The sequence below is a fragment of the Mesoplodon densirostris genome, chromosome 4 (genome assembly GCF_025265405.1).
Source record: "Mesoplodon densirostris isolate mMesDen1 chromosome 4, mMesDen1 primary haplotype, whole genome shotgun sequence".
Taxonomy (NCBI): Eukaryota; Metazoa; Chordata; class Mammalia; order Artiodactyla; family Ziphiidae; genus Mesoplodon; species Mesoplodon densirostris.
In genome coordinates, this window is record NC_082664.1 from 154,434,738 (window position 1) to 154,458,444 (window position 23,707).

Consider the following 23,707-nt stretch of genomic DNA (forward strand, 5'->3'; position numbering starts at 1 on the left):
TATATATATTTTTTTTGCGATATGCGGGCCTCTCCCTGCTGTGGCCTCTCCCGTTGCGGAGCACAGGCTCCAGATGCGCAGGCTCAGCGGCCATGGCTCACGGGCCCAGCTGCTCTACGACATGTGGGATCTTCCCAGACCGGGGCACGAACCCGTGTCCACTGCATCGGCAGGTGGACTCCCAACCACTGCACCACCAGGGAAGCCCTATTTTTTTAATTGTGGTAAAATATACGTCATAAAATTTACCATCTTCACCATTTTTAAGTGTCCAGTTCAGTGACATTAAGCACATTCACATTGCTGTGCAGCCATCACCACCATCTCCAGAACGTCCTCATCTTCCAGGAATGAAACTCTGTCCCTGTCAGACACTAACCACTCCCACCAAGCTCTCACCATCTACTTTCTGTCTCTGTAAATGTGACTGGTGCCTCAGATAAATGGAATCAAACGGGATTTGTCCTTCTGTATCTGGCTTATCTCACTGAGCGTAATGTCCTCAAGGTTCATCCCTGTCGTAGCAGGTGTCAGACTGTCCTTCCTTTTTTAAGGCTGAATGACAGTCCCTTGTATGCATAGAACACACTTTGTTTATCCATTCATCCATCGATGGGCACTTGGGTTGCATCCAGCTATTGTGAATCATGTTGCTGTGAACATGGGTGTACAAATATCTGTCTGAGTCTCTGCTTTCACTTTTTTTTTTTTTTTTTTTTTTTGCGGTACGCGGGCCTCTCACTGTTGTGGCCTCTCCCGTTGCGGAACACAGGCTCCGGACGTGCAGGCTCAGCGGCCATGGCTCACGGGCCCAGCCGCTCCGCGGCGTGTGGGATCTTCCCGGACCGGGGCACGAACCCGTGTCCCCTGCATCGGCAGGCAGACTCTCAACCACTGCACCACCAGGGAAGCCCCTCTGCTTTCACTTTTTTTGTGTATAAGAGCTATTTATTTTTAAAGAGAAAAATTTTGAAGATTAATTTCTCTAAAACACTTTTTAATTTCCCTTAGCATAACTCCTCTCAAATGAGAGTTTTTGATATTAAAGCTTGAATTTTAAACATTTTTTTTCATAAGGACAAAAATCTTTTTTTTAGCTGTGCCACGCAGCATGCGGGATCTTAGTTCCCCAACCAGGGATTGAACCTGTGCCCCTGCAGTGAAAGCATGGAGCCCTAACCACTGGACCACCAGGGGAGTCCCTAAAAATCTTTTTTTTCTCTTTTTTTCATACCTTGTAGCCTCCTGACCTGCCTTAGTCAAGTTGCCCCAAATTGCAGCCCAGCACTGGCCCTTCTTTCTGGGGAGCCTGGGAGGGGGCTGGTAGGACCCAGATGGGCCCTCCCCAGTTTCCTTGGGTGCTCAGGGGATCTCTGGCATTGCTGGCCCCCCAAAGTGTGCTATGCGTGGCCATTGTGCTGAAGGTCATGGACATCTTTTACTCCACTCACAAGCGGAGATGCTCTTTGCTAAGAGCAAATCTGGGCATGTCTGTCCCAGACTGTCTCTTCCCTGGCTAATTTTCCAGATGAGAGTTTCTGAAGATAAGGCCCTCCCCCTATGTCTTCCGTACTCAGCAAGAAAAAAGTCAGCAGCAGGCCTCCTAGAGTGGGGAAAGTCCAGACCAAATGTCTAGATCCCCCGTCACAAGGACCACGGGCTGCTTGCAGCCCACAGGTTTGTTTTAGGCGGGCTCCACAGGGGTGTTAACATTTTAGAATTAGTTGCCAATGTAATATTAAAAACTTGCAAGAGCTCATGTAGGATCTGAACGTTGGCTTCTCTGGAAGATTTCCAGAGATCCAGCAGTACTGAGTTCCCGACTCTTTACCCACCCATCACCTCCCGGTCGTGGGCTCCCTACCTGGGCCCTGTGGGCGTCGAGGGTACCTCTCCCCACTGGAGACCAAACACATTGCAAAGCGGTTAGTAGGCAGCGGGGACACACGGGGTGAACCCACCCTCACCATCAAATCAGCCACATGGGTGATGGCTTAGAAATCTGGCAAAACGACTAATTCCGGACAGCCATAAAGAAACCTTTAACCAGTAAATGGTTTGAAATGAAGAGCTTCAAAAAGGTTGTAGAGTTTTTCAGATGTCTGTTTGTGAATATTAAAGGTATAGGTTGAGGCCAGATGTATACATTAACTGTCCTCACCTGAAGCTAGACAATTTGGCTTGGTGACTTCAGGGAAGAGAAAATGCAGTCTACTAAGTAAAAATGATTTTTCAGGAATTTGTAGGAAGTTGAGCAGCTTAATTGCACTCTTTGGGTGGATACATGTTGAAGAAAGCAATCTGAGGAGACTAGGAAATTGTGTAATAACCTTAACTTGGGTCAGAATTGTAATTACTGTAGTAACAGAATGTTGCTGTGTGTATCTGTGACCGAAATAGGAAGCAGGATTTTTTTTAAATGCTTTTGAAAGTAACAACAAAATGTCCATTCTCTCTCTCTGGACTTCCTTAATTATAAATACCAAGTAACTCAGTGCTGGTTAAATATAGGTTCAGTGGCCATCTATATTTATAACTTTCTAAAGGTGGAAGTCACCAGCGCAAGGCCGAATTAATTTGGTGTGTAGGTTTTTATAGGCTCTAATTAGTTATGTTTTTCTTAAGCAGACCCACTGGGATGAATAACATTATATAACTGAACTCTGTTTGAAAGTGACGCCCGTCACTTTCAAACATAGACTCTCCTCCAAGAGCCGGGGCCCTTGAAGACACAGGCCCTGCAGACCAGGAGCTCCAGAAGCTGGCCCACTGTGGCTATGAGCAGCGGGGCTCAGGACATCTGTTTCCATCCAGGGCCAGGCTATGGGAGTGATAAAGTGAATACTTTTTTGCAAAGTCAGAAGCCTCATCTGCAGCCCACTGGCTTCTGAGACCTTGAATTTTGACACTTTGTGACTTATCAGCTGTTCCCCTGAGGCAGATGCCACTGTGCTGGCCTGGGGAGGTGGGTGGCATCCCCGTGGACTGACCAAAGTATGTGCTTGGCCATCCCCCTGCCCCCCGCCCAAAAGCCAGCTTGCTGACTCGAGGGCTTACAGCATTGCACCTGCATCTGAGGTCACGTCCATCGGAGGCCTGAGTGGGCGGGTGGACCTTTGGAACCATCAGATGTCATTTGGGGTGGATCCGCATGCTCATCACTGACTTTGCTGCAAAGCAAACGTGATAAATTAGATGAGGTCCTCCTCCTCTGTTCCTGAGGCTCTGCAAAAAACACCAAGTCATCTTCTTTTCCTCCAGGAAGGCAGGGTGAGCCCCAGCTGGCAGCACCCACGGATCCCTCCTACCTCACACCTGCCCTGTATAAGTAGGGAGGTGATTTGAAGCTGGCTGTACTCACACTGACAGGAAAAAAACAGGACAAGAGAGGCTCTTCCTGTAAACACCCCCAGCCCAGGCCTCTCCCCCATCACACTTGGCTTTTGCCCCTTCCTTGCTGGGCTCTGCAAGCTGTTAACGCTCCTCCCCACCTGTGGTCACTGAGATGCTTCCTCTCCACAGCCGGCCACTTGGAGGGAGTGCAGAGCCCTGCACCGCCGGCCTCGCTCAGCCCCGTGTCCCTGCGACTGGACGTCAGAGGGGCCGTCTCGGGCCCCGCCCAGGCCACACAGCTGATGGGTGGTCGGCCTGCCTCCACAGCCTCAGGACTGTCCTGGGAGGGGGCTAGAGAGAGCCCAAAGGCAAAACAGCTGGGAGGCCTGGGGTATTAGTCACAGCCGAACTGGACAACCCTATGTAGGTGGACAGGGGAAGACGTGTCCTTCCAGTGTCACTCAAGGTCTGTTCATTTCACCAAACATTTCTTGAGTTCCTGCTGTGCACCAGACGCTGCCAGGGCCTGAGGATTATACAGATGACAGTTTCTGCCTTTGAGGAGCTTAGCATGGAGGGAGGGAGGGAGGATAGGCTGTGATGGGTACATGTAGGCAGACCTGGGCCTGGGAGGTCCACGAGGGCTTCCTGGAGGCAGTGACATCTGAGGTGATGGTTCAAGTCAGAGTGGGAGGTGGACTTGTTGGTGTGAGGTGTCCTGCATGAGCAGGCTCGGAGGTGTGAAAGAGCATGCGAGGGTCCCTCAAACACAGCAGCATCGCTGGAGAACAGAAGGTGAGGCAGGTGAGGCCAGGCCTGTGCCGGAGAGCTGGCCTGGCCTGGTTGTGGAGATATTCGTGTGCCCCGTGAAGGGCTCGGGCTTCATGCCCCTAGAGGGGGCAGAGCTGGCATGGCAATGGCAGTGTGATGGAGACTAGGAGGCCAGCAGTGCCCTGCCCTGGTCCAGGCAGGGCGGTGGTGCTGCCTGCACTGGAGCGGGGTCAGTGGGGAGCAGCCAGGCTCGAGAACCATTCAAGAGGTCGCTTTCAGAGGGTTTGATGACTGGATGCATGCGGAGGATGGTGGTGCCTTCACCAAGATGAGGGATTCCTCGGGAGGAAGAATGGATCTGTGTGGAGGTGAGGGCAGCAAGATGGTGTTGATCTAAGGATGGATGCTCTGGTTGTGGCAGGGGTCGTCTCACCCCAGGTGGTCTGCCGAGAACAGGGAGGACTCAGCCTTTCCAGCACAGCGTGCTCGGGGCCCCAGGCAGGACCAGTGGGGAAGTGCCAGGCAGGAAGGGGAGGAGGGCAGGGGCCTTCTCCTGGAAAGGGCCGTCCTCGGGGTTTGACATGATCCTCGGCTGCAGCTCAGCGTCTCCTGGGGATGGGTTTCAGAATCCACGTGCCCAGTGGTGGTCCAGACCTCTAGAACCAGAACCTCCATCTGGGGGCAGGTCTGGCCCACAACAGGTTTGCTCCAAGCCTCAGATGCAGAGGTTCTGAATTTGGGTGATCTGCAGTGGCCCTGGAGGTCCACTAGGATGTGAGGGCTGTGGGAAAACCAGAGACTTGCCTGGTTGCATCTCAGGGCCATTTATGTGTGAATCTTGCATAAACACACAAAACTATATACACACAAACATAAATATACACACAAATCTGAATATACAACATATGTGTATATATACACTCACACATCTGTGTGCACATACATGCAGTCATACATCTATATACATACGTACATACATAAATACACAGACACACGCATTTCCATGCCCATCCATCCACACACACACTCACACACAGACACAGTGCAACAGATGTGTGCGTGGACTGTAATAGTGTCTCTCCTGATTCCTGCACTGGAAGGAAGGAACGTGAGCCCCGTGAGGCACTGGGCTGTGTGTGACCGAACTGCTGCCAGGGACCAGACTGAGATGAGTGGGATCCCCATGGCAGTGATGCTGCAGGTGTGTCGAGAGGCAGAGGGGTGAAGATTAAGGGTGTGAACTCTGATTCACCTTCTGACTGTGCTGCGTCGGGGCGGGGGGTGTTGAGCGAGTCACTTAATCACTGTGTTAAGTGGTACCTCTGTTTCCCCGTCTGCAAGATGAGGGTGCTCCTGGCAACTACCTTGTAAAGTTGTTGTAAGAATCAAGTTAATGCATCTAAACTCTCAGCTTGCGGCCTGGGTGCTGTTCTTGTTATGAACCAGGAGCCCCCAGCAAAAGTCGGGGACCTTAGTGGCTGCGAAAAGGAGGAGGGGGACTTGCTGTTCCCTATAACTCTATACCCTGTTTACCGTCCAGATTTTGTACCGAGTGCATATGTGACTAGGTTTTTAAAAAATTCTTTTTATTTATTTATTTATAATATTTATTTATTTATTTGGTTGCAATGGGTCTTAGTTGTGACAGGTGGGCTCCCTAGTTGTGGCATGCATGTGATATCTGGTTCCCTCACCGGGGATCGAACCTGGGCCCCCTGCTTTGTGAGCTTGGAGTCCTATCCACTGCGCCAGCGGGGAAGTCCCGTTTTTTTTTATAAGTGTCTAAAAGAGCAGAGGTCCCCAACCTTTCTGGCACCAGGGACTGGTTTCATGGAAGACAACTTTTCCATGGACGGGGGCGGGGGGTGGGGCTGGTTCAGAGGGTAATGGGAGCGATGGGGAGCGGTGAGGAGCGGTGGGGGGCGGTGGGGAGCGGTGGGGAGCGGCAGAGGAAGCTTTGCTCGCTCGCCTGCTGCTCACCTACTCTGTGCAGCCCGGCTCCTAACAGGCCTGGGGGTTGGGGACCCCTGTAACAGAGGAATCTGTTAGAGAGAAACCACATCCAGCTCTCCTCACTATGGGTTCTTTGATCTCATTTCTTCCAGTGTTCTGGCTGAGAACTCTTAGTAAGGTTTTTAATGATGTTCTAATGATGTTACCAGTTTTATCAGCTAATGTGTATAATTACATATCAGTGTCGAGTGAAGAGATGGGAGCATCACAGACTCAGCGGATTGTTCATTTTCTGTGGTGGCAGGCTGAGAGAATGACTCTAATTAACGCATTGTGAAAATATGAAGGATACGAAAGAGAAAAAGCATTTATGGAAATTTTATGTCGTGACTGACACTCCCCTCCCACCACCCCCTCCCGAAAAACACAACAAAAAACACCTCTCAGATCGGAGATCAGATTCATTGAGGAAGAACAGATTGAGGTTTTGGGGGTTCAGCGCTGAGCAGGACTGGTAGGCAGCCTGGGAGGACGGAGAAGAGCTTCTATTCCGTGCTCCGGAGGAGGAAGAGGAGGCTGCCAGGGCCCTCAGGCAGCAGGGTTCTGTTGCAACCGCCACCCCCGTATTGACGGAGCAGGTTGCTTAGGCGCTGGCTGCGGAAGCAGTGCCCAGAGCATGGGCGTGGTGGCCAGGGGAGCACAGCAAGGCCAGGCCAAGGGACAGCATCCAGGATGGCCAGGGCTGCCGAGCCAGGACGAGTGCCTACTTTAATGTCAATACAGATGCCAAGTAAAAATAAGAATGCTTTCTTTTTTTTTTTTTAACATCTTTATTGGAGTATAATTGCTTTACAGTGGTGTGTTAGTTTAGAATGTTTTCTTTCTTAGGGGTTTACCCTGAATTTAAGACGTCTTTTTGCCAACGCCACCTTTTTGTCTATTCTTCTGCTTCCAACCCTTGTCAGTTTGACCCTGAAGCTGCACCAAAAGTGTAGCAATAGTCCTAAGCCCTTACTGTGTAGCTGTTTGTCATTTGGTGTGAGATGTCATCACCTGTTTGTCTGTGGGCACAATGGGGAGAGTTGGCTCAGGAATTGGGAGCCCCTGAGGGTAACGTTGGGCTTAACCCCCTGGGCCTCAGTCTTCCCATCTGTAAAATGGGGTCATCTCTGTGGTTCCTCCCCCCACCCCTGTCTGTGAGGCCAGAGGACAGTTAGCTGTCCCTCGTGTTTAACCAAGCCAGTGGCCACGTCCCCAGAGTTACCTGCCCTCCTGTCCTCTTATCTCATGAAGGCACCCGGAGAGCTCAAGGGGCAGCTCCCAAGTGGGGAGGGCATAACTGGGGTTGACACGGCTGTGGTGGGGGAGGTGACAGGGTGGGCAAGGGGGACGGGGCAGGAAATGGCTATGTCGTAAATGCCACGTCATCCAAGCTGGGCTGTGTCCCACTTGCAGTCAGGGCACCCGCCTCCTGCTCTGCCATCCCTTGATCCTTTCCAACCTTCTGCCCGTCTCGGAAACCTTATATTCCTGACCCAGGCCTGATGCCATGGGGAGAGCTGAGCAGAAGGCAGCGCAGCGTGAGTCAAACAGACAGGAGTGACCCGGGGGGCATCAGACAAGGGTGGTGCTTGGAGAAAGGGCAGCTCAGTGACTAGGTAAGATGCTGAAGGCGCTGGCATTGCAGCTGCACTTGTGTTTTTTTTTTTTTTTTTTGCGGTATGCGGGCCTCTCACTGTTGTGGCCTCCCCCGCTGCGGAGCACAGGCTCCGGACGCGCAGGCTCCGGACGCGCAGGCCCAGCGGCCATGGCTCACGGGCCCAGCCGCTCCGCGGCACATGGGATCCTCCCAGACCGGGGCACGAACCCACATCCCCTGCATCGGCAGGCGGACTCCCAACCACTTGCGCCACCAGGGAGGCCCTGCACTTGTGTTTTTAAGCAGAGCCCCTCGGTGTGTGGACTGGTGGTCCCCAGCCCTTAGAGAAACCATGTCCAACCTCAGAGACTTTGGTGGACTCCCTAGACACACTCAGCAACAAATGCTAGAAATCGCAGGTTGGCAGACACTTTCTGTAAAGTCCACATGTGACCTGTTCTAGGCGTGGGGGCCAGAGGGTCTCTGTAGCCACCACTCAACTCTGGCATCACAGTATGAGAGCAGTTGTGGGCAGGAGGTAAGTGAACGCTGGTGGCTGTGCCCCTGTAAAGCTTTATTTATAAAAACAGGAGTTGTGTGTATGTCCAAAAGAATGGAATGCAGGGTCATAGACTGATACTTGCCTACCCGTGCTCAGAGAAGCATGATTCACAATAGTCAAAAAGTAGAGGCAACCCAAGTGCCCATCAGTGGATGAACAGATAAACGACCTGTGACTTGTACACACAATGGAATATGATTCAGCCTGAAAAAGGAAGGAAATTCTGACACCTGCTACAGCATGGGTGAACCTCCAGGACATCATGTTAAGGGAAACAAGCCAGTCACAAAAGGGCAAATGATCCTGCTGAGACAGCTAGAGTTGTCAGATTCACAGAAACAAAAAGCAGATGGTGGGTGCCCTGGGCTGGGAGAGGGGGAGGGGAAGCTCGTGTTTAACGGGGACAGAGTTTCAGTTTGGGAAGATGAAAAGATTCCGGAGGTGAAGGTGGTGACGGTTACATGACAGAGCGAATGTGCCCAGTGCCCCTGAACTATACACTTAAACATTGTTACAAAATCATAAGTGTTATGTCTGTTTTACCACAATTTTAAAACTTAATGTAAAAAAACAGAACATAGACCAGATTTGGCCCATGGGCCATCATCGTCTGCCCACCACTGCTCTGAATGAGTTAGTACTTGATAACCACACAATGTAGCCACAGGCTTCGGGATATCATGTTCATCCAAGCTGCAGAGGGTGCCCAGGCCTCTCACAGTATCTGGATTCCCTCCTGAGCATCTGGGCCCTGTCTTCCTCCTTCCTTCCTTTTCCTACCCTTGCAGTCATTCCAGCGTCAGGCAGCCCTTTCTGTCCCGTGCCCTGTCAGGCCTGTGTTTGCCTGACATTCAAATCTTTGGTTTCAAGGAAGGAAGGTGTCTCTCCTCATGCTTTCACCCCGGCTTCTGGAGGGGCAGAGGGTGAATGGAGGTGCACAGAATCTCAGGGGTATCTGGAGGGCCGCTTCCAGATTCCCGAACAGCCAGTGACCCAACTCCCTCCCCTTTTTTCCTGAGTCAGATTCCAGCTTTTCCTGCAGCTGGGCAGGAGGGGGGCCTTGGCTGGCGTCCCCTTCTCCCCTGCACCTAACCCTAACCCAGACCCTAACCCTCCCCAGATCCTAACCCTAACCCAGACCCTCAGCCTCCCCAGATCCTAACCCTAACCTAACCCTAACCCAGACCCTAACCCTCCCCAGATCCTAACCCTAACCCAGACCCTCAGCCTCCATGCTGTGCTGTATACAAGCTTGCAAACAGATGTGGCATTGGCCATTGCTGCCCTCAGGGGCAGTTGGCTGGGTCAGGACCGTGAGAACCATCTGTTCTTCCCTTGAATTACTCAAAGAGAATGACTCCCGTCAGCTCAGACCCTCTGAGCCATTGCTCAGGATGTGGCTGGATAGGGGCAGAGGCAGGGGCCTGGGTGGCCTTGGGACTGGCCTTTGAAGAGAGGCTTGGCTGCTCTGAGGCCAGGTGCTGCCCTGAATGGCTTCCAGGGCTACCCTGACATGGGTCTGCTTAGGGTCAGCAGCTCTTCAATTAATCCATCCCCTTGCCAGCAAATTTGATTCAACTCTTAGTTTCTCCGTGTCCCTGAGTGGAAATTGACTTGAATGCCTGGAGTTAAAAGACCAGAAGTTGTGAAACATCTCCCAGGGAAGGTAGCAGCTTATAAGCAAACATGCTGATTAAACATTGCTGTTAAGTTAAGACTCCATTATTGCTAAATAACAGCTCTGGCTTGTTCTAGGAGGAGCCCTTTGACATACGTAACAATTAACTTCGTTGAAGAAGTGAGCAGTTAACTGTAGAAGGAGAAAAAAAAGTGCTTTTGTGCAAAATAGGGCAGAAATAATGAGGTTTATGATGGTAGAACAGTGTCTTGAGGTAGAAAATGAACTGAGAATCATAACTGCAGAAAACTATATATAGAGCACTTCCTACCTGCTGGGCACTCAGCTGGCTCTTTATATATAAAGAGCTGTACCTGACTCTGTACATATTTAGAGAGAGAGAGTCTTGGAGCAACCCTTAAAAGTAGTAGTTAGTTTTCTCACAAGGAAACTGAGACTCATGGAGGGTCTGAAGCCCAGGTCACCCAGCAGGAATGGTTGAGTTGAGGTCTGTCCTAGACCCGGTGAAGGACTGAAGGAGCCTTGGAGAAGAGCCAGAGAGAGAATCCCAGCTCTCAGTACGGCCAGGATTTCTCGAACACCCACTAGGTTCAAGGCACTAAACTAGGCACTATACAGATGATACCTGCTTACCCTCATGACGATCACGGTATTCACTGTTCTGTGCTTGTAAGCGACAGAAACACCCTGGAGCAAGCTTAAGTGAACAAGGACGTTCTTTATTTCAAGGACACGTGGGTGTCTCTAGAAACTCAAGAACAGGATGCATCCAGACTGCCAGGCTTTCTGGCAATGAGGGCTGAAGGGTATAGTAAAGTGGGCTCTCTCTGTAGATACTTGCTTGATCTTCTTGTGGAAAGATGTGGAAATGGCCACTCAGAACCTCCACGTCCCTCCAGGTCTCTGCCTGGGCCGGTCCACTCTGCTGGGGACGTCTTGTAGCAGATGGAATGTCTGTGAGTAGAAGGTCTTGGTGAATTGGGTGGACATTAGTCCTACTTAAACAACTGCATGGGGTAAGTAGTTTTATCCCCATTTTACACGTGAGGAGTTGAGATTTGCAGGATGTGAATCTTGCCTGAGATCACACGATCATTGGCGGTGAAGGGAGTGGGCAGGGCTTGGATTAGGTCTATCTGACTGGAAACCTAGGCTCATCATCACGACATCTAACTGCTCTAGAGGACAATTCACCCTAAATGCACTCTTTTTTTTTTTTTTTTTACGGTACACGGGCCTCTCACTGTTGCGGCCTCTCCCGTTGCGGAGCACAGGCTCCAGACGCGCAGGCTCAGCGGCCATGGCTCACGGGCCCAGCCGCCCCGTGGCATGTGGGATCTTCCCGGACCGGGGCACGAAACCGTGTCCCCTGCATCGGCAGGCGGACTCTCAACCACTGCGCCACCAGGGAAGTCCTAAATTCACTCCTTAATCAGGCGCTGGAAAAGAAACTAGGATGGTTTAGCCTGAAAAGGGCAGCGTGAGAGTCTATATAGTATTCGGTCAGAAAGCTCTCCTCTTCAGTTAGAAAGCTCTGCTGTCAAGGATGGTGACCAACCAGCTGTTTTCAACAACCAGTGGAAGTTAGAACGAGAAGCAGGTCTTCTGAGAACAGTGTCCTGATGCTCCAGGGTCGTGAGACTCGAGAGCAAGTCGGTGCTGTGGGGCGTGGCCAGCGGGAGCAGCCCATCAGAGGGCCACATTCACCGCTCTTCTATGTCCCCTCCAGGCCTCAGGCTGAAATCTGTCCTGACAAACCACTGCTGGCAGAAAACTGGGGCACCCTGGGGGCTTGGATGTTCTCAGCTGACCTTTCCGCAATCCCCAAGCAGATGAGGCCGAGTGTTTGCCTTGGCTCCCTTGTTGCACTTGAGAGTGAATGTTCATTCTTAGATATTTCAGTTTACCCATGGGATGGAAAGGATGGAGTTTGTTTATAAATGAATATTTTGGTGTAGACCTGACTTGACACTAACTTAGCTACTTCACGGATGCTTGACCCTAAATGAACATTAATTCATGTCTAAAAAAACTTGGCCAAGATAATACAAACTTTAAATGATATGACCTCATCGCAAGATTTGGAGAGTGTGTGCTTCATCGGAAAATACTACCTAGTGTTGTTTATCCAAAAGGAGTCTCTGAATCGACCTTCACGTTCACAGATGCTGAGTCTGCCAGAGACTTGAGTGGGGCAGTGTAATGAAGGGTATGTTTCCTTTGGGAGCTGGACGAGCCTCTCAGAGCAAGGGGGAGATGTTTATGGGATGCAGGATTTTGTAAGACTGTATTGACTGGTGATATCCTGCTTCTTGTTTTGCAGATCGGAAACCTGGAAGATTACTACCACTTTTATCATAGCAAAACCTTTAAAAGATCAACCTTGAGTAGCAGAGGCCCTCACACCTTCCTCAGGATGGACCCCCAGGTACAAATCTCTGCTCCCTGTGCAGGATGCTTTTTTAGGGCCTAGGGTATTGTTTGCTTATTGTTTGGGTCTGTGGTTCTGAAAATGCCTGAGTCTGGATTTTAATGGGATTCTAGATAGCCTTTCGTTTTCCATATCCACTTGGAATAAAACAAGACAGATGTGCAGCTACATATCAGACCATCTAAAGGCTCCAGATATTTGGGTTCCTTGGGAGACTTGGGAATTTAAATTCTTGACTTCAGTTTGAAGTAACAGTCAAATGACTATAGATCTAATATTTTAAATCTTTAAAAATCAACAAAATACACAGTAGTCAGAAGAGATAAATATGTGAATCTTACCCATAAAGGCTATGCAATTCAAGCTAGCATTTTAATAATGAAATTAGAATTTGGACAAGTGGATGTTTTTGTGATTGTCATAACACATATCTTAATGGTTACCATGAACTTAAAAACCTGGGCAGTAAATATAACTCTTTTTTCCTTAAAAATTCCTGTGATCTCTGAGATGAAAACAAATGTAATTTGAAAAGAGGCTGACATTTTTAGTATAGTTCATATTTATTGGGTGGTTAATTATACTTTCTGCATAGATTTTAGATTCATATTTGACAAATATCAATCAACAGATACTTGGTAAGATAAAAATTGTCAGATGGTCAAGTGAGCCTTTGATGACTTCATTCATTCACCAGGTGATTTTGGAATACCTGCTACGTGTCACGCTGTCTCCACAGCAGGGCTGTCAGAGTGGATGGTGGGGCTGACAGTCTATAGAAGAATATGTGATATGTCACAGGGCATTGAGTGCTATGAGGGACAGTGAAGTTCAAGTGAGAAGCAGTAGCAGCCCCAACAAAGAAATGAGGCCATTGGTAAATCGTAGTTTTAGAACATGGAAATCACCTTCTCTTAAAAGCAATGTGTGAAATGTTCACTTGGGCTCCCAAGCTGGCACATGGCACTCCTTCAGTGATCCCCAGAGAACGTGGATAATAAAGTTTCCTTGGGGAAATTGGCCTTGGTGTTGTCCCAAGCCACCCCACTGATAATCGTGGATACTTTTGTGTTGGCGGAGCTGGGGGTAGTGGGAGAGATGGTGTATCCCTGAGAACTGCACCTAAAACATTTCTCCAGGACATGACCTTGTGGTGGTCTGGTTTTAAGAACATGAGGAAGTGGTCCCTGTGAAACTAATTCGTGCAGTTGGGCTCTGACAAAGTAGACATGTAGTGTATGGTTCTGAGTTCATTTTATAGGTGGGTAGAAGGATGGATGGATTGAAGTGTGGGTGGGTGGACAGACTGAAGGAGATAGATAGCAAATATTGTGCTAATTCCATTCTTCCTTCATAGCAGGGAAAGGAATTTAATGTTTTTGTTTTGTTTGTTTGTTTAATTAATTATTTATGCATGGATGCATGCTGCATCAGGTCTTAGTTGCGGCATGCTGGATCTTTTAGTTGCAGCACGTGGACTTCTTATTTGCAGCATGCGACTCTTACTTGCGGCATGCAAACTCTTAGTTTAGGCATGCACGCAGGATCTAGTTCCCTGACCAGGGATCGAACCCGGGCCCCCTGCATTGGGAGCACTGAGTCTTACCCACTGGACCACCAGGGAAGTCCCAGGAATTTAATGTTTATGAAGGGATTAGTACGTGCTCAGGCAGTTTACATGCATCCTCCCACCTGACCGTTTGGGGCTGTGTTTATACCCCTATGTGTTCATGCCATGGAGCTTGAGGGAACGCTTTTCAAAGGGGCTGGTGTATTTTTTTTTCCTCTCGGAAGCAAAGCCAGGTGGTAGTAGCTAATTCCCACAGGATGGGGCCACTGGAGAAGGGCGAGCAGACCCGAATCACCATAGAGCTGAGTGCAGAGTGCCCAGCCCGTCACCAAAGACATGTGGGTTCTATGCGGCTGTGGGGTTGGGGGAGGCGGGGTGGGGGGCTGAGGTTCTCAGTGGCCAGTCACCTGTCAGAGTGCGGAGACGTTTCTAAGCTAGGAAGGGAGTTGCTGCAGTGCCCTCCACAGTTTCTCTTGAGCAAGCAGTGATCTGTCTTGTGAGGACGGCATACTTGTCCTCTGTCCGAAGCCTTCGGAGTTATTGTTCCCACAGAGGGAGTCACAGTGAGGGGCGCTCTGTTTGCATGGGGGAGCCCCTGCCCCCACCCCAGCCCTGTAGAGATGTGCAATGAGAAGAGGATGGGACAGTTTCTTGGTCCCCTTTCTGTCACTGACCAGGGTTCTTACCCTCCTTAATCAAAAGAAATGGATAAAAGGCCAGACAAGAAATTCAGGTAAGGCTTTACTGGGGCCCCGCTGCAGCAGAGGGGAGCAGGAACAAACAGCAGGTGCCCTTGCTAGCTCCCTGATGGGGGCTGAGCCTGTTCCTTATATGGGGTGAGGGTAGGGGGTGTGTCCAGAATTGGGGCCAGAGGGGTGGCTTAGGTGGTGGTGAGTGCAGGGGGCATACGCAGTCCCCTGCGTTTGCTCCTGATCCTCTGCTTTTGCTTCTGATCCCCTGCTTTTGCTCCCCGCTCTTCAGAAGTGGCAGTTGGGTTTTTGGTCTTTTTGTATCTTGCTGTCCATAAATTGCCCAAACTGTACACGCATGCAGTTACTTTTTTAGTCCCTTATAGTTTCTTTGTATTTTGTTGCTTGAGGAGACGTTTGTCCAGGTGCAAGTGCTGCAGCAAAGGGTCCCAGGTCCCAGGTCCCAGCCTGTCTCATTTCCTGAGGGATTTTGGAGGATGAAGCTGTTTCTCAATTGTTAGAACTATTTCTATTAGTTAGACGTAATCTGTGTTTTAGGGGGCCCCCACTCTTCTTTAGTGACTAAATTTTAAAACTCGTAAAGGTATTCAACTCAACTCCTCCATCCTTCCTTCCAAAAGTATTAATTATGCACCTGCTGGGTGTGAGGCCCTGTGCCCCAGGGGATGCAGAGATGCCCGCCCAGCGGGTCTCCTCTCTTGTCAGCACCAGCGGAGCAGGACACTGCAGCCCGAGCGTCAGACAGCAGGAGGCGGCTGAGGAGAATTCCGGGCGGGCCCCAGCCAGCCTCCTCCAAGGCATCTGAGATGATGGACTTGGGCATTGTGGGTGGGTTCAAAGTACTGCATTCAGTCTGGGTCTGAGGGCAGGGTATTCCGGTCATCAGCTGTGTCCTTGAAGGAAAGAGAAGGAAGGAGAGACTTCCAAAGGCTATGGCAGTTAAGTTTTTCAAATAAAAATCCCTTTTGTACAGAGCTTCTTAATAAGCTCCTGGCAGGGCCGCTATCAGACCATCCTGCCAATAAAGAGGAAAGAGAGAAAAGGTAAACAGCCCTCACATTCCAGCACAGCCTGCAACTCCCACGTGATTGGCTGATTGTTTCCTACAGTTCTAATTAAATGCTTAGCCCCAGGGAACGCACATAGACATCCGAACCCAATTCTGAATACAAATTCAGAATTGTAACTGAAATGCCTCTGTTTAAATCATTCTAGTTTTAATGCAAACCAAATCAATTAGCTGTCACTCTAATATTTACTCTACCTAGTCGTTCCAGTGAAATATTGGGTAAAATTAGCTATTTTACAAAAGTGTTTAGTGTTATCTTGTCCTGCAGCACCAGGACATTTTCCCACATGAGCAAAGCGTTTTTGTGTCACCTTCTCGATTGGAGAGTCGTGTAATTAATATTATTGAGAAAGGGAGAAGATGATTTAATATTATTCAGAGTCATTGGAATGCAGTTGCCATCGTGTTTGAATGACCAAACTGGAGATGAATGTTATAGGGCTTAGGATAAAGCTCAATCGAATGCAGATGGTACTTTATTTTAATTAGCTCCAGTCCCTATTGTATAAAATTGCTTTGATAAGTGGTGGAATTTACAACCCACCCTACTTCGCGTGAAAGCTGATAGAGTGTACATTTGTTGAACAAAACGGAAACAACACACAAGCAGGAGGGAAGATTTAAGACTTCAGCCACACGTGCACACACATTTATTAAGCATCTCTTTGCTCCGATCTCGTACCAGCATCGTGCGGTTGTTTTCCTTCCATTCTTAATCACCTTTACTTGATGTATTTAACTACCTTTGGAAAGGGCCATTTTGCTCGAAGGGGTTTGTGGACCAGCCCTCTCCTTGGGAGAACAGCCCAACTGTTCTCAGGGTGCAGTATCAGTCACTGGGTTTTTCCAAGGGCTGTCATTTAAGCCAACTGAGGGCATTTGTTTTTAACTTGTTCTTTTGCCAAAAGTCGGGAGAAGGGTGGATGTTACTGAAGCGCCAGCCAATAGCTGTAAGGGCTCCCAAATTTTTTAAAAATTACTTCTTCTGATTACGTTCCAAGCTGGCTTATAGTTCGATATTGCTGCTGCATCTTCCAACCCTTACATTTTAGAATGATGACTCTGGTTCAGCCCTTCCCTTGCGTGCTCAGCCAGATGGATGACGGAAATGGGAGGATAAAGATGTTATCAGGGGGGCCCTCGGTGGCTCCTTCCGGGGTGGTGGGAGGCTTCGGGTTGACGCTTTGTTTCAGTCCTTCAACGCTCAGGAGCTGGAAAATGATTTCCAGGGCCGGAGTGGGCATTCTGTTTTGTAGGATGGGACTTTGCCCCAGAGTCTAATCAGAGCTCAGTTTTTTTTTTTTTTTTTCCAGCAGTGATGCAACGTTTAAGCAGATCTTTCCATTAACCACAGAGGGAATTTTATCTGACAGTCTTGTGTGCTAGAGCCATTTGGAGTGCAAACAAACAAAAAGTTCCTGGCAAATACCAGCACATAGACAGGAAGTGACCACATTGATCTGGGGGTTGATGAACTGCTAGATGGGCTGGGGGGAGGGTGGGCTGCCACATGGGGCCCGACAGGTTCACCCGCGTGGGGACAGCAGGGCTTCAGCTGTCTCTTCACGTTTCAGCACAGCCCTGCTGGGTCTAGTGAACTGGACGCTACCAGTTGGTAAGCAGTTAGGATTTTCAAATAGGCTTTAAAAGATGGTGCTTTATGATTCCACCGGCAGGCTTGACGCTTCCACTTAGATGCCTCTAAGATGTCTCAAAGTCACTGCATCCCAAAGCCGAGTGACCATCCCTGACCGCACCTCTGTCTCACAGAGAAGCCGCCCCTCCCCCATGCCTGTTCCCCCACCCTCCTTCCACCACCCATGCAGCCCGTGCCCCTGGCCTGTCCTCTGGCCCCTGGACGCTGCACGGCCCCTCTCACTGGCCAGCTGTGAGCATCCTTGACCAACACCAGTCTGCTCTCCACTGTCCCGAGGGAGCCTATGAAACATGCCTGTCATGGTGCCACCGCCCCTGGGAATGTCCTGCCCAGGTCCCCCTTGGTCTGGCCTCCCTGTGGCTCCTGGACCCCCGCCACGCTGGCCTTTAAGATCCTCATCGGATGACATTTGCCCTTTCCCCCTGCGCAGCCTTGGCACATACTGGCTACCCCTGTGTCTCTCTCTGGTCTTGGCCTGTGCATCCCCGCCACCGGGAGCTGGCTCAGCGGCTGCTCCTAGTGGTTGGATGTCAGCGCTCTGGGTCTGCGAGGTCCCCTCAGCATCTGCCTTCCCCAGGGACTCCAGGAGCGGAGGGGTCGTGGCTGTTCAGATCTTGTCCCAGCACGGAAGTGACTGGGCCAGAGTGCATCTGGCAGTGTTCGCAGCTGCCCGCTGCTGCAGGGGACGCACCGTCTTAAAGGGTTTAGTGGTCACGTGGGCGTCCCCCTCCCTGAGGTTCCCAGCGCCATGAGGGCAGTAAGGAGCCCATCCGTCGGCTCTCGGGCCCCCACTTTGTTCCTGTAACGTCTGTTTCCTGGCCGCCTTGGAGACAGCGCCAGGACCGCAGGCCCAGGTGGGAGCGAGGAGGGGTTTCATTTGCTGGGGATCCAGTAATGACAGGGACCAGGGACACGGCTGGTGGGAGCTGCAGGTGGTTCCAGGAGGCCTGGAGCGCGAGGCCGGGCAGAAGCCGTGAGAGGCAGGGGGATGGGGGGCGGGGGGAGCTCGGGGTGAGACGCACACAGCCCGCCTTGTGCTGGGGGGTGTCACGTTCTCCGGGGCCAGGGCCGCCCTCACTTGCTTTCACTCCAGGTCTGGCAGGCTACCCAGTAAATAGCAGACAACGGACCCTTAGTCAGTGTTTATTGAAACAGATCTCAGTTTTCAGGGAGGAGGTTCACGTAGCAAGTTGTATCTGTTACCATTTGCTCATCAACTTCTTTTTACCTAAAGGACTTTAGAAGTATCTTGTGGCCCTGGTTAAACTGTGACAAAAGCCCTGAAGAGGGCTTGAATTCATCAGGCTGCAGAACGACGGACATGGGGCCAGCCGGGCAGTGTGCTGACCAGCGTCTGGCTGGTGACCGTGGGGAGCAGGGCTCCTTCGGCCGCCTGTCCGTCCTGTGTGAGTGGAGGCAGGTGATCCTCGGGGACGGGGTGCTTCCCGTCAGAGCCTCGGTTTCCCGAAGTCCATTCATGTTTCCCATTATTAGCAGGAGGAGTGGTGCCAGCTCTCACCAGCTGTAAGTGGTCACCTTTTGGCCCGTGTAGTTCAGCTTGGATGGAACGAATTCGAGAGGTGGCCTGTTGAGGAAGGGGGGACAGGCCTGGGTCCCCGCTTGCCTCTGTGATGTGGGAGGAGGAGGGGGAGGTCTTCTAGGCTGAGTTAGATCAGCTTTTAGATTTTGGGTTCGTCTTCCGTCTCCTCTGCCTCTTCTACTGCCCTGGCTCACGGATTTCCATAGCAACCCGGCATCTCCTCCCCACCCCAGGTGGTACTCTCAGGAGGGCTCGAGTGTCTCCCTGAGACATGATCTAACAAGGCTGTTTAACCATCACTCGCTTGTGGGACTGGTGCCCTGTGCCCCAGGAAGATAAGCGTGGGAGTATCAATCCTCGTATGGAGTCGGACCCCAATCCACTTGCCACCTCCACGAGCCCGGCTGAGTCCCATGCTTCTTAACCATGTCGGAATCACAGGCCCCTCTGCAAAGTTGATGGAAGTTGTGGACGTTCTCTCTCTCCAGAGGAGAAAAGAAGTCATGTGCTCACATCTACGCTGCTCTGCATCCAGCTTCTGGGGGTTCCTGGGACGTAAGCCTGCCCTTCCGTCCTCTAGGATCTCTGGGCCCCAGGCAGGAAGTCCCCAGCGTGGCTACCACTCAGCTCCTACGTGCCTGAACCATTGCCTGTCCTGAGAGAAGGACCACCTTGCACACTGTAAGGTGGCGCGCACTTGTCATGGAGGATTATTTTCCTTTCTTTGAATCCTCACTTGGTGAGTTAACTTCTCACTGCTCTTCAGCTGGTGGAAAGTTGACCCAACACGTGTTGGGACAGGTGTTGAGAGCAGTCGGTGTTGACGGGACTTGAGATGTAAAGGTCCAGGCTGCTGAGTGCAGGGGTCACAGAAATGGGCTGGTTCGGCCCCTCCCTCAGCTGGAGGCTGAGGCACAGAGGATGGGGTCAAAGGTTGACCTTCCCCCATGCTCCCGCTGCACTGTTCTCTCCTGGAAGAGGCCTGAGGGTCTGGGGACCCCTGGACACTTGGGGGTCTGGCCTCTGACATCTTCCAAGGATTTGCCCTGATCTGCAGGCAGGGCTGGCTCTGTCACAGCAAACAGTGGAGGGAATCCCTGTCCTTCCACAGTGACAGAATGAGATGTCCCTCCCTTTGATGAAGAGAAGGGAAAAAGAAAAGGGAAAGCTGGCCAGAGCTGTCTCCCTTGCCCTGGACACAGCTGTGCACGAACACGAGCCCTAAATAGAACACACTGCTCTTCCCCTCGCACCGGTGGAGATCTGGAGGGTATGGGGACGAGGATCTCGGAGAACAGCCTTTGTTGCCTTAGCTCCCTCTCAGAGCAAAGCCCCTGGAGCCCCTTCTAGGACCTACCAGCTCCTAAAGATGCCCTGGGGCTTCCCGAGCCTGGTGGAGCCCGTTAGAGGTGGACGGCTTTAAGGCAGAGCGTAAGCGTGTGGTGGCTTTGGGTGGAACGCAGGGGTCATTCATGCTCTCTCTGGTGGCATTGGCTCATAGGAGGAAACTTGAAAATAACGTGACAGCAACCCCCTTTTGCACTTGTTGAACCCAGGACTGATGTGCCAGGCTGCCTTCTGTTCTGGCAGTGTGCCCGTGGCCCCAGGAAGAGGATGCGGCTGGGGCTGCCCAAGGCACGCCTGCCTAGATGACACTCGGACAGCTGTACAACCGGCAGCGCTGATTGGGATCCTGCTTGTTTACATGACTTCTTTCTAAGCATCTTTTTTTTTTTAAAACATAAAGATTTTTAAGGGAATAGTTTTTTAACATTCTATTTTTTAAAATTTATTTATTTATTTATTTATTTGGTTGCACCAGGTCTTAGTTGCGGCAAGTGGGCTCCTTAGTTGAGGCTCCAGGGCTCCTTAGTTGTGGCATGCAAACTCTTAGTTGAGGCATGCAAATGGGATCCAGTTCCCTGGTCAGGGATTGAACCTGGGCCCCCTGCATTGGGAGCGTGGAGTCTTATCCACTGCACCACCAGGGAAGTCCCTCTAGCATCTTTTAAGTTTACCTCCTCTTATCTACAGAGCGACATTCAACAGATAGCGAATTTTAATTTGACTTCTCAAGAAGAAAGCTGGAGGAAGCGTTGCCTCCAAAAGAAAGCGTTGCTCTTCACCTCATCATGAGAAGATGATAAAGTCTTTGCGACAAGAATGTTTAACGGGAAACATACAGAAAATGGATGAAAGGAAGAGGGTCAGAGTGAAGTCCCACCTTCAAAATATGACTTTGAAGAAGTCAAGACACTTTATACAGGTTTATAGAAGTTTGCCCAGGAGAGATACTCTGTGTTGAGCTGGGGTTGCAGGTGGCAAACCTTGCTCTTGTCCAAAATCACTGATCTTCCACAAAAAGTCCACGCAGATCACCTGGGGGTCATGAAGACCCAGTCGCACTGTCTACTCCAAAGTGTTTCTGAAAGTCTGACTGTGGTTATAACAAATTTGATATCTGAAGTGTATTCATTTAACTTCATTCCTTCGTTCAGGGAGCATTTAGTGAACTCCTACTGTATACTGTGCATCGCCTGGCACACAGGAGTATAGTGGTGAGTGAAACACAGCCCACGTTGTCTGCACAGGCCAGTGGGGAGCAGAGGGTAGTCACACCGACCCTGGACGCATCCGACCACAGCTGCGGTCCATGCCGAACAAGTCAGGTCAGGAAAGGCCTTCGCCCCTGGCAGAGACACACCTAACTTTGCAGCGTCAGCTTTCAATTTGCCTTTTCAGGAAGAAAGAGGACAGGACTTTAGTCCAACAGATCTTGCCGAGCAGGTCCCTGTTACAGGCAGGTGTTGGCTGAGAGCTGGAGAAACAATCGTGACTGAGACACATCCCTCCCTCTGGGGGAAAACGGGCTTCTGAACAGCTGATGTCCACATCCTGGGGTGGAGGCAGCGTCACCAAGCACACACCTGTGGGGGCACAGGAGCCCGGGGGGCTACCCTGGCCTCCCTGGGTGTCAGGGAAAGATGCCAGGATGGGGATGGTTAAAGTGGAACACAAGTAAGTTGGCCCAGTGAAGGGGCACCGTGAGAGGCCTGCGGGCAGAGGGGGTGCCAGGAGGGGCGAGAGGCGGGGCTGGAGGGGGCCCTGGTTGGGGGTCAGACCGCATCGTGCATCGGTCATGGGGCGGGGACACCCTAAGAGTCACATGACCGTCCAGATGCCAGGGCATCGTTGCCATGGTGAATCTTGGGGATGGGATCCTGACCCCTTGCGGAGATGGAATGTGTGACACTCGTGTTGGAGAGGATTCCAGCTTTGTTCTGACTTGGGGGACAGGTGGGCTTTAGTGCTGATGAGTTAGGAGAATCAGGAGGGTGAGAGGGACCTGGGTATAGGGGGCAGGACCCACTTCGGGGCAGCTTTAGTTTCAGAGAACGGCGGGGAGAGGTGTCCAGGGCCCTGAGATGTGCAGGGGAGAGCCGTTAGGGTGGGGACTGCAGGCTTGTGTGGGTGGGGCTGCCAGCTAGAGGTGGCACCGCTGGGTACACCGGGACGGCCATTCTGTTCTGGCTTTTCAGATACTGGGGGGACTTCCCTGGTGGTCCCGTGGCTAAGACTACACATTCCCGATGCAGGCGGCCCAGGTTCGATCCCTGGCCAGGGAACTAGATCCCACATGCTGCAACTAAGAGTTCGCATGCCGCAACTAAAAAGATCCCACATGTCACAGCGAAGATCCTGCACGAAATAATTTAAAAACATACAATTTGGGGTACGAGCTGCTGCCTTGAGCCCCACCCCTGCCCCAGTGCTTTCCCTGCAGCCTCAGCCCATCCTCTGGGGGCCTCCGGATCCTCCGTTTAGCAGGACAGCCTCATGGATTCTCAAACATTTAAAATCTCGGCCCTGATCAAGGCTGTGATTTAAACCTGTATCAGTCTCCCAGGGCGGCTGTAACAAATGACCAACAACTGGGTGGCTTAAAACAACAGAGATGCGTTGTCTCACAGTCTGGAGTCCACAGGTCTGAAGCTAAGGTGTCGGCAGGGCAGTGGTCCCTCCGAGGGCTCTCAGGGAGCATCCTTCCTTGCCTCTTCCAGCTCCTGGTGGTTCCAGATGCTCCTCAGCTTGTGGAATCTGTCTTCACAAGGCCTCCTCCTCCTGTGTCTCAGCCTCCCTTTGCCTGTCCTTTGTAAGGACACTTGTCACTGAATGACCACATCGCCAGAGCCTTAACTTAATTACATGTGCAAAGACCCTTTTCCCAAGGGAGGCCACATTCACTGGTTCTGGGTGAATGTACCTTTTGGGAGGCCACCAGTCAACTCTCTACAGAACCTAAAGAGAGTGATGTGGAATGAGCAGGGCCTTTCTTCTCAGCGATATTTCCCCTTCCTTCACTCCAGTGACCTGAAGGCTTTGCAGAGTGATTGGTTCTCTTCCTAAGAAGGCTGGGGACCCACCGTAAGAGCTCAGCTCTTACCATGCACGCTTAGTCACAATGTGTATTTTAATGTGCCCCAGGCCTACTCATTTGCAGGCTTACCTGGGTTTAGGACTTACCTTCCAAGTATATTCCTATGGCCTTGAAAGGCAGACAGTGTGTACCGCTGTCTGTCCCCTGCCTTTTTCACCAAGAGAAGGTCTGAACACCTCCTCTAGGAGTTCTGAGGGATCTGATGGGCAGAGCACGAACGAAGCTACAGTGTAAAGTGACAGCCGGGCAGACTGCCAGCAAAATATGACGACTTTCCTTTTGCACTAGCCCTCTTAGGGGAGGGAGAGTACTGCCAATTCTTCGGAGCATCTCAGGTTGCTTTTCCTCATAGAGATAATCACAGGAAGAACATCACAGTCAGGCCCCCTCCCAGC

At 51.1% G+C, this 23,707-nt stretch overlaps 1 protein-coding gene across 2 annotated transcripts in view; it reads left to right on the top strand.

Moving 5' to 3' along the window:
- The window catches only part of PCSK6 (proprotein convertase subtilisin/kexin type 6), a 194,599-nt gene that overhangs the window by 37,496 nt on the left and 133,396 nt on the right, over positions 1–23,707 (top strand). For both annotated transcript variants that reach the window (XM_060097521.1, XM_060097522.1), the window contains exon 2: positions 12,221–12,325. In XM_060097521.1, the coding sequence (XP_059953504.1) occupies positions 12,221–12,325 (105 nt within the window). The remainder of the gene's footprint in view (positions 1–12,220; positions 12,326–23,707) is intronic.